Genomic DNA, 15,735 nt, shown 5'->3' with positions numbered 1-15,735 from the left:
GGCTGCTTTCCACAGGGAGGAGCTTTTGAGCGTAGCTGGCTGCTACTCTGTGTGGGTGAGTACTTCAGAAGAGGGGCTGGGGTGGGACTCTCGGGCCCTCTTGTCCCCCTGACCAAACACTGCACTGCTGTTGTGTGGATGGTGACTGTTGTGCCATCCTCCCTGCAGTGCCTGGATGGTGGTGACCCTCTGCAGTCCTCATCAGACCATGCGCCTTGCAGTCCTCTCAAGAACAGAGCCTTGCAGGTGAGGTCTTCTGAGAGCTGACACCTGGGCAGTGACCACCATGCCTGGGATGCTTCCCTCCTCAAGCCTGCCATCAGCCATGTGTTCAAAGCAACACCAAAAGCTTTTCTCAAAGGCAATCTGTGTGTTACTGCTGAGATATATGGCCCTGAGAATAAAATGTTAAAATCACCCAAGCGTATACATGCATCTTGTCCCAACTACTTCTTCCTGTGCTTTGGGGCAGCTCAGCATTGCACAAGTGTTACCCAGCTTAGGGCAGGATGATGCTGTCACTCTCCTTTCTCTGCATGTCTGCCTTGAGAGCAACCACTGGTAGATCCATCCTACACCTTGGTTTTCAGGGAGAGTTTTTAACAGCTCACTGCCCTTTTTGTGTTCTGTTAGGACTCTCAGCATTTTCTACTGTGACCATTTCTTTTGTGGCCTTCCCAACACTCCTTTTTACTGAGCTCCATAGGGTGAAAAACAGTGAAATAAACAGAGGGGAGACAAACAATGGCATGTGTGAAAATCGGCATGTGTGAAGGAATAGAAAGGTTCATTCTTGGGGGACCAGCAGATAACTGCAAAGCATGCTCCTAAGGGAAGACTGTGCCATGATTCTTGGCCGTGGGAACATTTCCCAGGGAGAGTATGTGCCACAACCTGTGACAGTTTAAGCATTTTAGCAGGTTCAATATGTGCCATCCTAGAAAAATGCTGAGGAGGGTGGGAGGCGCTGGGTGGAAGGCGCTAGGGTGGAGTCTCCATTGGCCCCCAAGGTACAAAAAATGGAAATGGTCTGATTTCTGACGAGTTCTAAAAAAATAAAAAGGCCTTCTTCCTGGGACACGTCTGCTGCACAGACCTTTTGGAGAGTAGCCTATCTGTCCCAAGAATCCCAAATGGCTCCATTAAAACAGTAAGTTCCAGATGACAGCTACATCACAGGCTTATCTTTAGAGGGTAGTGCTGCTCCAGCTGAGATTTAAAGGCCTGTGCCGGTTCCCCTAATTTGATTAGAGGGCTGGCTTGGATGGGCAGGCTATTACAGCTTCAAAGGCACTAAAACTGCCTGGGTGCTGATGGGTTTATGAAACATTGTTTCTCACTTCATTGCAGCTCCCACAAAGAATTATTAGATCAGGTTAGTGATAGATACCTAATAAAGAATGTCGCTATGAGGCAGTTTATTTCACAGCAAGCTAGTTCCGGACTAGCAGACTGTGAAATCTTGAGGTTCCTACGAGGATAAATATGCTGAAATAAACTGCAATTATATGAATACCTCTGTGCACTTTTCTTTTAAAAAAAAAAAAAACTGGAGAAAAAAAAGGTGTCATTGTGTTAGCCTGAGCTGGAGGTACTTAGCACTGAATTAGCAAACAGTGACAAAAGCAGAGGGTTTTTTCCTTTTAGTAGGCATTGCAAAGCAAGTTAAAATCTTTTAATTTGCATGAATGAGATGAGATGGGATGAGAGTTTGCAGCCAAAGATGAAATAGGATCTGCTGGTAAGTACCAACCTGTTCTGGCACTGACGGTGCCTGTTTCTCCAGCCTCTCCCAGCTTCCCATAGAACAGTCCAGGGAGAACCTGCAGAATCCTCACAGGGACAGGAGGAAGTCCTACCTGTTATGATCATGTTCCCATTTATGTACTTGCTTGTTGCTATTATGATCTGTCCCTGTGCTTTCAGCTTCCCCAATGTCCTTCTGCAAGATTTCCTCAGCCTGCCATTTGATTTTTATTTGTAATGTTAGGATAAACCTAGAAAGCTTGCTGTAGGGAGCTCTGAGATCACTGTCAGCCTTCCGGTGTTTTCACTTTCCCCAAAAGAAGGGAATATTAGTATGTTTTTTGCCAGGAGAATATTACTTCAGGCAGGCAGATCCCAGGCAATCTGGCCAGGGGCTTTTATAAGCAGTAACATCTTGCTTTTTTAAATCTCTTCCTTCTTTACTAACTGCTTGATGTTCTGTGGGTAAAGTAATTTGTTTCCACCACTTTCCCATCGGAGTGGCTGCCTTCTGGGAGCAGCGTCCCCAGGGAGTGCACTGTGGTTCTCTAGTAGTCACACGGACAAACAGGAATTACTAATTGCCTGAGTGCACCGGCAATAAACTAAGACAAGAGGCAGAACTATTGAGGAAGAGCATTAAGTCCCTGCCCTCCAGAATTACTCTGAGACATGTTTGGTATTGCAAGGACTGCCTGGAAAACACGTATTTTAGTGTTTCCCAGATGTCTTGCGGGGAGCAGGCAGAACAGGCTGGAAGACGCCTGTGTCAGTGTTACGGTGGAGCAGGCTGATCTGAGGAGTCTCCTTCCTGCGAGGGCATCGTGTGGGATTCAGCAGAGTTCATCCCGTGCTAACACACATTGTTCCACGTGTGAGATTTCAGACTTTGAAGTAATTTTAGTCTATAGAACCTTTTTTCTGTTTGTGCAAAGTCTTTTCTTGAGGAAGATGAAATCATTTTCCATTTACAGCTGCCCACACACCTTTGACAATAGCATATGCTGTCTGGTATTACAGAGGTGATGGCATTTCCAGAAGTAACATCTTTTCTGTACAGATCAGTAGGAAAGTCTTTCCATCCCTCTCCCATTTTACTTTTTTTTTTTTTTCCCCCTAAAGATGAAAGAAATGCAAAGCTTTCAGTCAGATTGGACCTGGGACTATCCCTGCCTTGTAATTAGTAAAAAAAATCCATCATTTTGAATAGTATTCAACCAGGAACCCCTCACTGCACGATGGCAGGAGCCCCGGGTGGTGGTGTAGCCAAGAAGAGGCACTTGTGGAACATGTCGACACGAGTTATGTACAAGGGCCTGGGCGAGAGCTGCCGGTTCAGCCCGGCCCTTCGCTTGTCTTTCGCGCTGTTATCAGAGCGATGCCGGTTCAGCTTCGGTCGCTTGGAGAAACCCGGGTTAAAGCCCGTGCTCCAGCGGCTGAGGCGGGCGAGTGCCGCGGCGGGAGGCGTGTGTTTCCCTGCGCCGGTCCCGGGGGAGCAGAGCTAGCCCCAAGGCTGGCGAGGCCGGGGACGCTTTCCGCCTCCTCCCCGAGGGACAAGGCCGAGCACCCGCTCCAGCAGCGCCCGGGGCGAAGGGAGAGGCCGAGTTTGCTCAGCCCTTCTCGCAGGAAGACAGCGGCGGCCCGCCGGGGCGGCTGAGGGGACCGCGGGACTCTCCGCTCCCTGTCAGTGCCCGGGGGGAAGGGGGGGGGGGGCACTGCGGTGCCCTGGCAACGGCGCGCGGCCCCCCCGCGCTCGCGCGCCTCTCTCCCGGCGACCTTCCGGCTGCCGTGCGAACGCGGAGACTAGCCGGGGCCGGGCTGTGGCCACAGACTGGCAGCGCCTCCCACCAATAGGCGAGCGGAGCGACGGCAGCGCTCCCCGCCCCTCTCCCCGTCCGTCCAACTAGCGCCCCGGCTGTAAGCGAGGGGGAGGGACTTCCGCTGCCGGGGAGGCGGTTTTGTGTGTGTGTGAGTGTGTGTGTGTATGTGTGTGTGTGTGTGGTGCGTGCGGGGTCCCGGCTCCCCCGCGGGCGGCGGCGCTTGGGGGGCCCGGCCCGGCCTCCGCGGTCACCGCTGAGGGGCGGCGGCGGGCGGCCCTCCCGGCGGCGCGGCCCCTTCCGCCGGCGCTGAGGGGGGTCCCCCCTTAAGGGGGCCCCTGCGAGAGTGGGGGGCCCCCGCGGGGGGCGCCGGGCGGCGGGGTCCCCCCGAGAGCGCGGGGCGGCCCGGCGGCGGTGGCCACGGCGGCTGTTTCCCCGGTTCTCGGCTCCCCGGGCGGGGTGAGGGGCGGGCAGGTGGGCGATGAATGGTTTCAGCACCGAGGAGGACAGCCGGGATGGGCCTCCCGCCGCCCCCTTTTACGGCCAGAGCTGCTGCCTCATCGACGACGGGGACCGCTGCGTGCGCCCCGCCGGCAACGCGTCCTTCAGCAAGAGGATCCAGAAGAGCATCTCGCAGAAGAAGCTGAAGCTGGACATCGACAAAAGTGTGAGTTGCGGCCTCCGCTGGTCCTGCCCGCCGCCTCCGAGCCCACCCACCACCACCCCCCCCCTCCCCGAGGCGCCGGCCGGGCGCGCCTTGCCGTCCCCAGCCCGGCCACCGCACTGCGGTCCCTGCCCGGGGAGGCCGCGCTCCCTGCGCCGCGGGCGGCGGAAAGTTGCTTATCCCCCCCCCGGGGAGTCGAGCTTTGCGGTTGCCTTGGGGAGTTCGCTTAACCCCCAGAGCTGCGGGGAGAGGGGGGTGCGAAGAGCGATGCTTTGTGTTGCAAACTCGGCTCCTCCGGATCGCGGTTTCCCATTTTCGGTGTTACTGCGCCAGGGTAAGAGAAGAACATGCCTGGGTAAAGATGCGGCTTTTCCTCGTGGCACTGATTATCTCGTGAGGGTTAATGAAGCAGCACTAAAAACCGTGTTTGGGAGGAAAGCTCTCATGCGGTGGGGAGCAGCTGATGTTCAGGGGGAGCAAAGGAGCGGAGCCGTCTTTGCTTCGGAGGCAATAGTGCTATTTTAATTTCAGTTTCCTTTTGAAAACCGCTGATGCTGCTAGGTTAAATCAACAATATGGGTTGCTGTTTCAGTTAGGTGTCACTGACGTTATTTTTTTAATTGGTAAGAATTCGTGTTCTAGCGAAGCAGATTGTTAAAAATGAACTATTGCACCTAACTCGAAAGGTGAGCTGTGCGGCCCCTTAAACGGAGCACTCGTGCGCTTGTTCGCTGGTCAGCACTAAACAGCTCAATTTGCTGCTGACCGCTCAATGACGTTAAGTGACAGCTGTCAGCTCAAGAGAGAAACCGGTCGTTTGCCGAGTAGAGAAATAGGTAGACCAGAGTAGCCCGCCAAGATTACAGAAGGAATTTCTCAGAAGTGACTTGGTTAATGAAATTCTGCTCTGCGTGCTGTTCTTGCCTCATCTTTGAAGATTAAAACCATTAGAAACAAACCAAAAAAAAAAAGGTGATGTTTTGAGTCAGTCTGTTTGGCAGCTTCCCCGGTTGGTTAGGTTCCTTTCCCAAAATACATCATATCACAGGAAGAGAGTGACTCAATTTGAAATACAGTCTTATTAAAAAACAGCGTATTTCTCCTGGTTGTAGTCCTCAGCAGATTTGTCTGGTGGTATAGTCATTTCTTTCATTTTAGAGATGATTCTTTGTTGACAGATGTAAGGCTTTAGAAATAGAAAGAGGAAATCAGACTAATGAACTCAAAATGAAGGGAAGGTATGAAGCGGGCTGCATAAAGTCATTTCAAATGTAGGATGCCTGTGTCACCTGAAGACATTTTTGCCTTACAGGTATCAAATAATTCTGATCATTTGTGGTCCTTTGTTGTATACATGCTAGTTCTAGTGAGATAAGATATGTTGAAAAGGGGGTTCCATGGCAGACCTATAGGAAAGAGATTTTTGCTTTTGGTTTGCTTGTTTTAATTGAGGTAATTAGCCAACTTTTGCTTGATCTACATATTGAAATACTTGCATTAATAATCTCATGTACTGTATTTAAACCAGAAAACTCACAAGAGCGGAACAGAATGATGTTTTTCTCGATAGTTACCTGGAAGTAAGTCCCGAAGCAAATGCACTTCCCCCAGACAATTACCTATTTTTTTCTGACATGTGATTGCAACCATAAAAAATATATATATTATCTGCAGAGTCTCAGGTTCAGCTGGAGCTCTTGAGTCCTTCCTTTTCCTTGCCTTTAGTCTTTGTAATGTAAATTATCTCTAACTCAAGAGTACGATATCAGTCCTGGAGTTTAAGATTAGAAATTCCTTAATGTCATGCCAGTCATGAGGGATGCATGCTCTAATACTGGTGTCTAAGCAGCTGCTGTTGAATGCTGTTTCTACAGTACCTGTTCTGATTGCTTCTTCACCACTTCTGATTCTTAGGTGAGACATCTGTATATTTGTGATTTTCATAAGAACTTCATTCAAAGTGTCCGAAACAAAAGAAAGAGGAAGACAAGTGATGATGGAGGTGACTCTCCTGAGCACGAAACGGATGTCCCGGAGGTTAGTGGGTGCCAAGTGGGTGTAGGATGATTTACCAGTTTTGAGCATGTTGAATTTTGACTTGGATGTTTTCATGTATCAGGAAATATTTACATTTTAAATTGCAACTCCACTGAAACTGCTGTGGAGTTATTCTCCTTTTCCAGAAAGACTTTTTTTCTGATATGTAATGTCCTCATTTTCTTCTTCATTCCTGTATGAATTATTTCCCTAGGTAAAGTTTTCTATGAAAAGAGGTATGATAAGGTAACCGCAGAGCTTCATGTACGTGCTGCTTCCAAACAGAGAGCTGTTAAAACAGTATTTGATACTAATTCTTTTTTTAAAGGTAAAAATAAGTTATTTGCAGTGGTGACTGAGGCCCCGATACAGTTCTTTCTTACCTAGCATGCATCGTTTTGCAAATACACTAGAGAATCCAATAGGTCAGTCTCTCTGTCTCTGGGCATGTGATATCCAGGGATGTTAAGCTTCTCCAGATCTTGGTATATTTAGTATTTTGGTATTATTTAAAACGACCTTCAAATAATTCATAACATCTTTTTATATTCAGGAAATGGGCCTGTTTTGTGGTTTTGTTTTGGTTTTTCTGTGTTACAAAACTCTAGAATAATCTCTTGTCTGTGCCATTGTGTTCTGTATTTGCTTTGATGATGTTTCTGGTACTGTTGACACTGCAAAAAGTTGTGCAGAGGTGATGTTCGTGGAGGAGCTGAGCTCTGGCCACGTCAGCAGAGCCCTCTGCTGGAAATGCCACACGTATTGGCAAAAAGTATTTTATTTCTGGAAAAAAGGCACCAAGAATCGTTTTGACTGCAAAGCTGTGTCTTGACTGCAAAGCTGTGTCCGCACACCTCCTGTGTGGAGGTGTTGAAAGAGTAGCAAGTTTTTTGTTCGTTTGTTTTAAGGATGTTAGACCTTTTGTTGTAGCTGTTTGTGTTTCCATTCCATTTTGTTCTCTGTCAAAACTTTCCCATACGGGCTCTAAGTTAGTTGCCAGGATGATTGGTGAAGACCCAGCTGGCATCTAACAGTGTTAGAGCTGTAGAGCATGCAGGGTATTTGATGGTTAAAAACTGAGGGATGCACATCACCTAACTGAACAGGCAACTCTGCAGTGTGTCAGTTTTAATGTCGTTTTCCTCTTGGTTTTCAGCAGAGATTCCTTTTGTCTTTGAAACATGGCATTTTCCACATGATCTTCATCTTCCTTCCTGTAACCTCTCCCACCACCACCCTTGCTTTTAAACAGTGCGCTTCCCCTTGAAGTATTTGAATTTCATTTCTTCTCTGTCTCTGTACTCTGTTTTATGTCACAAGCCATTTGTTCAGTGCCTGCTAAATTGGTATTTCATGTGTGAGCTTTTTAAACCTTCTGGGAACAAAAGGTTCCCCTTTGCTTGGAGGTTGCAGAGGTGTAATTGAGAGCAGAAATTGGCCAGCAATTCTGTTGACAGCATGTGAACCAGAACAAAATTTTGTATTTCCCTGAGGCTATTTTGGTCCTTTAGCATTAACAAATATAAAATATACTTAGATTTGTCAGTAAGACAAGTCGATGTGGTTCTGAATGCAGGCAAGGAGCAGTCCTGTTGAGGAAGAAATTGTTATTTTTAGATAACTCTACATTTCTGCCTAATAGAAGCTAAAGGTAGCACTCATCCCCTCTTCTCTCCATCACTTCCAGGTTGACTTGTTCCAGCTCCAAGTGAATACTCTGCGACGTTACAAGAGACATTATAAGTTGCAGACTAGGCCTGGACTCAACAAGGCTCAGTTAGCAGAAGTAAGTGATGACAGAGGTAGTATCATCTCTGTTATTAAAAAACTTTTTATGTCCTCTGCTGAAGTGCACATTTCTTGGACACTAATACCTGTAGTGACTCTCTCGCTAGTGTGTGCTGTATGCTCTGCAAACATTTCAAGGGATGACGCCAACAAAAAAATTGTGTGTTTTCTTTCACCTGAGAAAGCCATGGAATACATGGAAGCTGGCCTTGAAAGCATGTTTTAGTAACTCGCTTTTCTCTACTTCCTTTCCCTCCTTGCTCATGGTCACAATCCGTTACCTTTAGGGAGCAGAATCAGAACCTAGCTTCCAGTGGCTGAAGATGGCTGTTGTACTGAAACTCAGACTTACACACTACTAGTCACCTTAAGTGCCCCTGTTAGATTTCTTTCCTTACAGGCACTTGAACTGGTTGGAATTGCTTCTTATGAAAGGCAAAATCACTGACCATGACTTCAGATTCCTTATTTCCCTCCCTTGTCCTGGATGTCTTATGATTCAGTGTTAAGTCAATAAAAGGCCCTTTCCTTAAGAGCCTCTACTGCTGCTTTCTCACCATATGGGGTACTTGATAAGAAAGAACTCTCTGTAACTCTTTATTATTAGGGCTAGTTGTGCCTCGTGTGCATCTGCTCTGCTCTCTTTCCTGACTTGATCTGAAGGCATTCTGTGGGAAAGTCTTCTCTAAACTTGAAAAAACTGTAGCAGTTACTGAATGGTAATGAGATTGGTTTTGTAAGCCGAGACTTTCACAACTGGCTGCCCAAAACTCTCTGTTTTGCTTTTGCTTTAAAGAACAACAGTCAGCAGACCAAAAAACACAGCAAGACACTGTCTTGCTCTCTTTCAAAGTCAACTAGGGAATGCATATACAGAATATAAAGAGCGTGTAGTGCATGTAGGAGTAAGGTGAACAAAGCAGGGTGGGTGTATGTCCTCATTAGTAGTTCCTATTTGTCATGTTCTAACTAACCAGTTCATAGTCTCTCAGCTACCTCCTGCCATGAAGGACCACTTGCTTAGGCAATTTACCATGAATGTGCCCAGGAGGAAAAAAAAAAAAAGAAAAAAACCCAAACTACTGTGCAAGTGGAAAATAAAGGGAGCCTAACTTAAAGTTATCACACACTTCCCAGATTTCCTGTGAAGTCTGAGCAGCTTTGACCCTACGCTGGATCCTCGTCCAGCTCCCATGCTTGAATCACTGCTGCCTGAGGCTCTTAGACTCCTGCTGCTACCCCACCGTAAGGAAAACTCAAACTTCCATAAATCTTCTTGGAGTGACTTATTGCTCAACCTGCATCAACATCCAGTTCTGGAGCCATGTTGGGTACCAAAAAAGAGCTTCTTGCATATGAGAAGCGGATCTCATCCAGCTCCATCGTGTTTTCTACATTCCTTTTCTGAGGAAAAAGCAGCTAATGGTTCAAGGCTTATGCTAGTGTCAGAGAGGAGCAGCCCTAACCAAATCCTGACCCTCCCATTGCAAATCTTCTGGTGTTCCTTCCAGTGAAAACTTATCCAGTGTGTTTTCCTTTGGACTTTGCTACGTCTGGTTCACATAGCAAAATGTTTCAGTATTTCTGACACTCTCCTTTAAAATACTGAGATGCCGGGAAAACTTGCTCTCCAAATAATCTCAGCGTGAAATGCCGCTTAGGAGAGGCTATGCTGCTTTGGCAGGAGGACATTCTGGTTTCCAAATTCCACTTGTAGGTTGGCTGCAAATACTGCTGATATAGCAAGGCTATGCTATGTTCATATACACATTCCAGATGTAAAGAGAGAGAGACGTAAATGAGGACTTTGACAGTTTGAATCAGTGCATGTTTGACTAAAAGAATATTACATTTAGTGACCATAAAATCTTTTTTGGAAAGTGAAGAGAAACCCTGTTCTGATTATTTCTACTTTTTAATTTCAGAATTTCTGTCTCTTTACATGTTGTCCTTCTAGACTGTCAGTCGTCACTTCAGGAATATTCCTGTGAATGAGAAAGAGACGCTTGCGTATTTCATCTATATGGTGAAGAACAACAAGAGCAGGCTGGACCAGAAATCAGAAGGTAGCAAGCAACTAGAATGAAGATTAACAAGACTTGGAGTAAGAGAGACCTTGAAGGAACAGATGGTATTGTGCATTTTAGGTATATAAAAACTGTTGAAGTATGTTGTAAATTTTTTTTTAAATGCAGTAAGTCTGGATGACAGAAAAAAATACAGACATTCTTATCAGGAGTGTTTGAAAACATGCACCCTGCATGTTTCTGAAGACTTCTTCCCCTCATTTCAAAGTCGCATTGGAATAAAGAAATGAGGATGATGGGGAAACCACGTAAACCTGTAGGACTGTGGAGTTCGTCAACTTGGTGTTTTAAACCGTTTCTGGAAATCTGCATCTCAGTGCAATTCAGATCACAAATGGATTTTTTTCACTGAATTCAGGCTGCATCACAAACCACCATGCAGTTTTTCTTGGCACAGGACTGGAATAGTGGCAGAGATAAAATTCATTATTGAGGTCCATGGGTCAGAAGTTTGTCTGAAGCTTGCTCCCCACCTACACATGCTCTGTCTTGCTTTGATTCAGTGCTTCAAGTCCCAAACTTCTACGGATGCTCCAGCTCACCAAATATACTACAGTGAACACTACTTGACTAGTCTGAAATTGATTTTTCTTTTTTCACCATTTTTCCTCCTGCCCCCTTCCAACATGAATGCCAAACAACTCTGCAATCTCTTTTTCTAATTCCTTTGATTTAAGAACTCACTAATTAATTGTCTGTAAGCATTTAAAAACTTCTGCGTTTCCTCAGAATATGGTATTAAGGCAAATACAGCTTATTTGCTGGGTTTGATCGTGTTGGTAGAAATGCTTGTTTAATTGACTTATGGTATTTCCCTTGTATTCAAGGCTCAGTGACGGTAGGTGAAACAATGGCTTAAGACATCAGTCTCTTATCTCTGTGTCAGATCAGGTATCAATCACAAATGATATGAATTTTATACTGAAGCTAGTCTTTAGCAGGTGTCGCAAAACTGCTGTGTGGGCTCGGCACTCTCTGTTTAGTATAAAGCAGACTTATGCTGGTGGGTGTAGCACCATAACCGGGGTGGTGAACTGACTGGAGCTTGATGCTTTTCATCTGTCTTTGCAATGGGCAAAAAGTATCGAAGCACTTGCCTTTTGTGAGCATTATGTGTGCTTTTGTAAGAGCTGTGTGAGTGGAGGGTGGCATGCTGGTGCTCTTTAACTGGGCACTGTAGGAGGAGATCACTCTGATTTTGTTATTTAAAGCCAAGGTGTCCTTACAAATAGCATAGTGGTTATTTTGGCAAAAAGAGCTTATAAAAGTGTTGGTCATGACTGACTGTTCTCCAGTGACCTCAAATTCTATTCAAGGGGATCTCATGATTTAAAGCACCACTCTGTTTCTTTGCTGTCCTAACCAATGTCTCCATTCTGTTACAAGATGCCAAGACTCCACATAGAGAGTATATTCTCGACAAGCCTTAATCAACGAACTGAACAGTAGAAAACTTTGGCTAGTATTTTGTCAATGGCAGGTTTTAATACTCCAAAACTGGATGAAGCTTTGTTGAAGAGCTAAACACACAGATCACAATCCCAGCTTAGTACTGCATCATGCTTCGTAAGGCGTGAAGGGTTCACAGAGAAGCTCTTGTTGAAGCTCTCCCAGGGTCTCTTTAAAAATCAAGTCACAATTTAAAGCAAGCTGTTCACATCAGCTCTGAAGTGTTTGCTAGTACTCCAAAAACATGGTCAACAAACTTCAACATGTCTAAGTCCTGTGTCATAGGCAGAAATACTCTGTTATGGTACACGTCCCATTTGTGAAGTTTTGGGGAGTGTGATTGTTTCAGCATTCCTTGTTCGATTCGGTATGGATTTTAAGAACATCAGACAAGAGGAAGGTTCAAGGAATGAGGAGAGAATGTCTTGCATTGGTATTTCATGAATGTTTAAAAATTTCCTAATTACACTGGTCCTTTCCTTATTGAAAGGATGGAGTAATTCCCACATCAGTCAACATGATCTGGCTTCTCTCATTCAGGACAAATAGCTAACGGGGTATGTTCTCTGACTGCATGTTAATCTTCAAAGTACTCATGTAATCAGAGGATATTACCAAGGAAAAATGAGTTTCTGAGAGGGTAATGCCTCATTGTAACTTCTAGACCAAAACTGTAAAAATGTAGTTTGTTTGGGGTTTACTTTTTTGTTGTTGTATTTTGTTTTGTTTTATTTCAAAGAGTAAATAAATCTGTTGGGGTGTTTTAGCAGCCAGCAGCAAAATGATTCTTTTCAAGGAAATATGGTGGCAGGTTCCATCTGTTCAGGTGTATTCACTGGGATGCTTTTGTGTAGAGGTGGTATCCAGGAAACTTTTTTTTTTCTTTTTTTTTTTTTTTTCCTGAAAATAGTCAATTGATGTGAAATGTGATCCTTGTTGGTTTCACTCTTAAAGCAATTATACTTTTTTGAAAAAAATTCTTAGTGAAGTGTGATGATAAAGAGATGTTTACCAGCCATTAGCAGTTGTTTATAAGGTGGAAAGCTTGGAGGCAAGACACCAAAGAAACAGAGGAATCTTTGGTTGTCGGACCCCATGGCCTTGTAAACCCTTGCAAATGCCTTATTACCTTGTTCTCAACTTAGCTAGAGCAAAACGCCTTGAGCAAAAGAAAGCCGATGTCTTGTTGGAAGGGTTAGCCACTTTATGGCTCCCATGCTATAAACTGAAATCACATGTCAATTCAGTAGCAATATCCATGTTCAGGGTGCCTGTGATTCTTGAAAAGCATTTAGTGTCTAATAACCAGAAAACGCAACAATGCAATTGTCGTTCTGTATAATACCATTCTGTGTATTTGATTCCTTATGCTGCATGCCAATTAAAAAAGACTTTCCAACTTTTTGTTTTAAACTTCAAAGTAAATGTGTTTGAACCTCACACTTGTGAAGCCATGAGGTGGGACGTTTTCTCAGCACTTTTAGATGGGACTTGTTGGAAAGGTGGAAGACCCAAATCGCTTTGGCTGGTATGATAAGATTTTTTCTTTTCCTTTTACATTTTGCTTTTCACAGATGGGCCTTAAATTCTGTCTAGCTTTGAACCATGGAGCACAAGCCTTGGGGGCATGGAGGATGACAGAAGTCATCTTCCATTTATAATAGTGGAAGCTTATTTCTTACAAGCCTGCATAGGTGACATTCACCCTGGGGCAGAGGAATCATCTTTGTAGCCCTCCAGCCATTATATAGCCTAATTCAATTACATAGCCTAATTCAATTCTCATTGAAGAGTTGCATTAACTTCATTAGACTTCTGAATAGATCCAAAGCCATTAGTATGAAATCCAAATAATGCAGAAACATCTCTTCTGGGGTTAATTTCATCCTGTATGCCGACCCTCTGCTCACTTTAAGGGAAGAAGAAGAAATCATTGCTGGTAGTTACTGGCTTGAGCTCAGCTGAAGTGAGTTAGAAGCATGTGAAGACTTGAGTCAGTGGCAATCTGATGGCTGAAAAGTGCAAATATATCCAAGGAGGCTGTGTTAGAATGCAGGTTGTTGGTTTTTTAAAAAAATTTCTGCATCTCAAAGAATACTGTATATCGACTTGAAGTAAACAATTGCATTAAAAGCTAATTTTTTTTTTTGCCAGGCACTTTAGATGCTCAGCCTGAGAAAAGCAGAGTGGGCAGATTTGTACCACTTGTCCCCAGTACTCCAGTGTCCCACTTTTCCTTAGAAATGTGGCTGTAAACCACTAGATAGCCTGGAGTGCAAGACTTGACCAAAACATATCAAGTCTGGCATTTAAAGTTAGTCTTAAGTGCAAGCTGGCTTCAGAGAGGCTTTGAAATCAAGAGCCAAAATAATCCGCAGTAAGAGCGAGTTTTCAAGCAGGTCATGGTGGCACAGAGAAGATGAAACAGGACATGGCCCACAGAGAGACCGAACAAAACACACTTCCACCGTTAGCAGCGTGGAGGAAGATTTGTTCTGCGTTAGCTCTTGTAATGGATGTTTTATGAGAGGGGAAGAAGGGGGGAGCTGTGCACTTTACGTCTTTTGGTTGAGCCAAATGTAAATACCAATGGGAGATCTTCAGCAGTAACTGCAGTTGAAGGGGAGAGAAATGGTCTGCTGGGGGACTGTTTATTTAAATTCACAGATCGTTATACTTCCCAGGAGCACTAGAGTCACTTTGCCTCTACAGTTTAAAAGAGTGGGTAATCCAAGCTAGCCTCCTGTACAAAAGGAGTCCTTGTACTGCCCGGAGTATTGACTGAAGAGTCCCAAAGGTGAAGGAATGTTATTGATGCCTCACTCCTCTTGTCACTGATGCCCTTTAGCCATCTCTAGCTTATCAAGTTAGGAAGTTTTCATTTTCCACTTTCAAAGTGCAAATGAACCGTTACGATGTAAGATACTCCTTGCACTTTTCACAGCTATCCCTGGTCTCATGTTTTTGACTTGCCTGTGAACACATCTGTTTGGAATGAATTAAATGGTTGAAGAAGGTGTGGGGAGAGGGGAGGGGGGCTCCTGCCTTAAACCTGAACTTCCCTTGCAAGCAACTCTGCAGGCCATCCTGTACGTCAGCAGGCTCCAGGAGCCTCTTACTTAGCTGAGCCCAAGCAGGGCTGAGTTTCCTCCTGTCCTAGCTCCACAGCTAGAGTGCAGGGGAAGCGAATAGCAGGTAACTTGCAGAATGGCTTGGAGTCTTTTAGCAGGCTTACTGGGAGAGAAAAACTCTGTTCCCTCTTCTGTTTCTGGCCTCCATGTGTTGTGCTGATCTTATGCCAAATGTTTTGGACACCTTGTATTTTTAACTGTGTAATATAGCTGTGTATTGTTAAAGCAACTTAGTAACTTATAGCAAAAACTGTAGAACTCATCTCTCTGAGGTGTAGGCAATGTCCTGCTTCCACTGTGTATGAGACTTTAACTCTGTACTGTCTGACAAAGATAAAATGCTGAATTTCACTTTAATAAATGATCTATCTAGCAGCAAGGCCTACATTCCCTTCTGTTTCCCTTTCTGCCCTTAGTGCTTTTGGCTCCAGAGCCCGTGGAGTTTTGCTTTATGTGGATGTTTTGTGCCAGGCTTGTCCGATTCACTGTCATTTCCCACCCACCTCCCCAGGGCCCAAAACATTGCAGACACGGAGGGGAGGATGGCACTGCTGACTAGGATATGTCAAGCCTGCAGTAGAAAGTTCAGGTGATGGGATATTTTGTGACAAACCTGTGTGGGTTGCATGGATGCAAATCATGGAGTCTTTCGAATGCAAGAAAAAGATGACTCACAAGAAAGACGGAGGTTGTTGGAGAGCCACATAACCCTGCATTTTGGGGAGTGTTGGACTTTGCTGTGACGGGGATATTCCCCCGCATCATAAACAGTCAAGTGCAGCATCTCATTTGATTCATGTTTCCTAATGAATCTTCTTTATGTCTAGTTCAACCCTGTGCTGCTGCTTCCTTCTCAAGTACACCCTTGGCTACGTTTCGTGCATGAATTCTAGCTCCCATTGCCTGGAGTCGAATCTGCCTGCCAAGCTGACCAGGTAGGTGCTACCCCGGAGCAATGCTGACATGCAGCATCCCAATGTTCAATCAGTTAAGCTGCAAGATCCTTTTCCACGTAG

General features: G+C 45.1%; 2 protein-coding genes across 4 annotated transcripts in view; both read left to right on the top strand.

Moving 5' to 3' along the window:
* GALNT10 (polypeptide N-acetylgalactosaminyltransferase 10) overlaps positions 1-15,735 on the top strand; it is a 271,077-nt gene that overhangs the window by 90,875 nt on the left and 164,467 nt on the right. The window lies entirely within an intron of this gene.
* On the top strand, positions 3,685-15,098 carry SAP30L (SAP30 like). Of its 2 annotated transcripts, none has more exons than XM_075766178.1 (4): positions 3,685-4,230; positions 6,142-6,264; positions 7,952-8,050; positions 9,978-15,098. In XM_075766178.1, exons 1-4 carry the CDS (start codon positions 4,045-4,047, stop codon positions 10,041-10,043), a joined length of 474 nt encoding a protein of 157 aa, XP_075622293.1. In that variant the 5' UTR covers positions 3,685-4,044; the 3' UTR covers positions 10,044-15,098. The 2 variants fall into 2 exon arrangements, with proteins under 2 accessions (XP_075622293.1, XP_075622292.1); XM_075766177.1 differs by having other exon boundaries at positions 3,688-4,230; positions 10,010-15,098.

Source organism: Balearica regulorum, chromosome 14, assembly GCF_011004875.1.
Source record: "Balearica regulorum gibbericeps isolate bBalReg1 chromosome 14, bBalReg1.pri, whole genome shotgun sequence".
NCBI classification, from domain to species: Eukaryota; Metazoa; Chordata; class Aves; order Gruiformes; family Gruidae; genus Balearica; species Balearica regulorum.
Note: the sequence above shows the minus strand (reverse complement) of the source record. Positions and strands in the feature narration are given on the sequence as shown.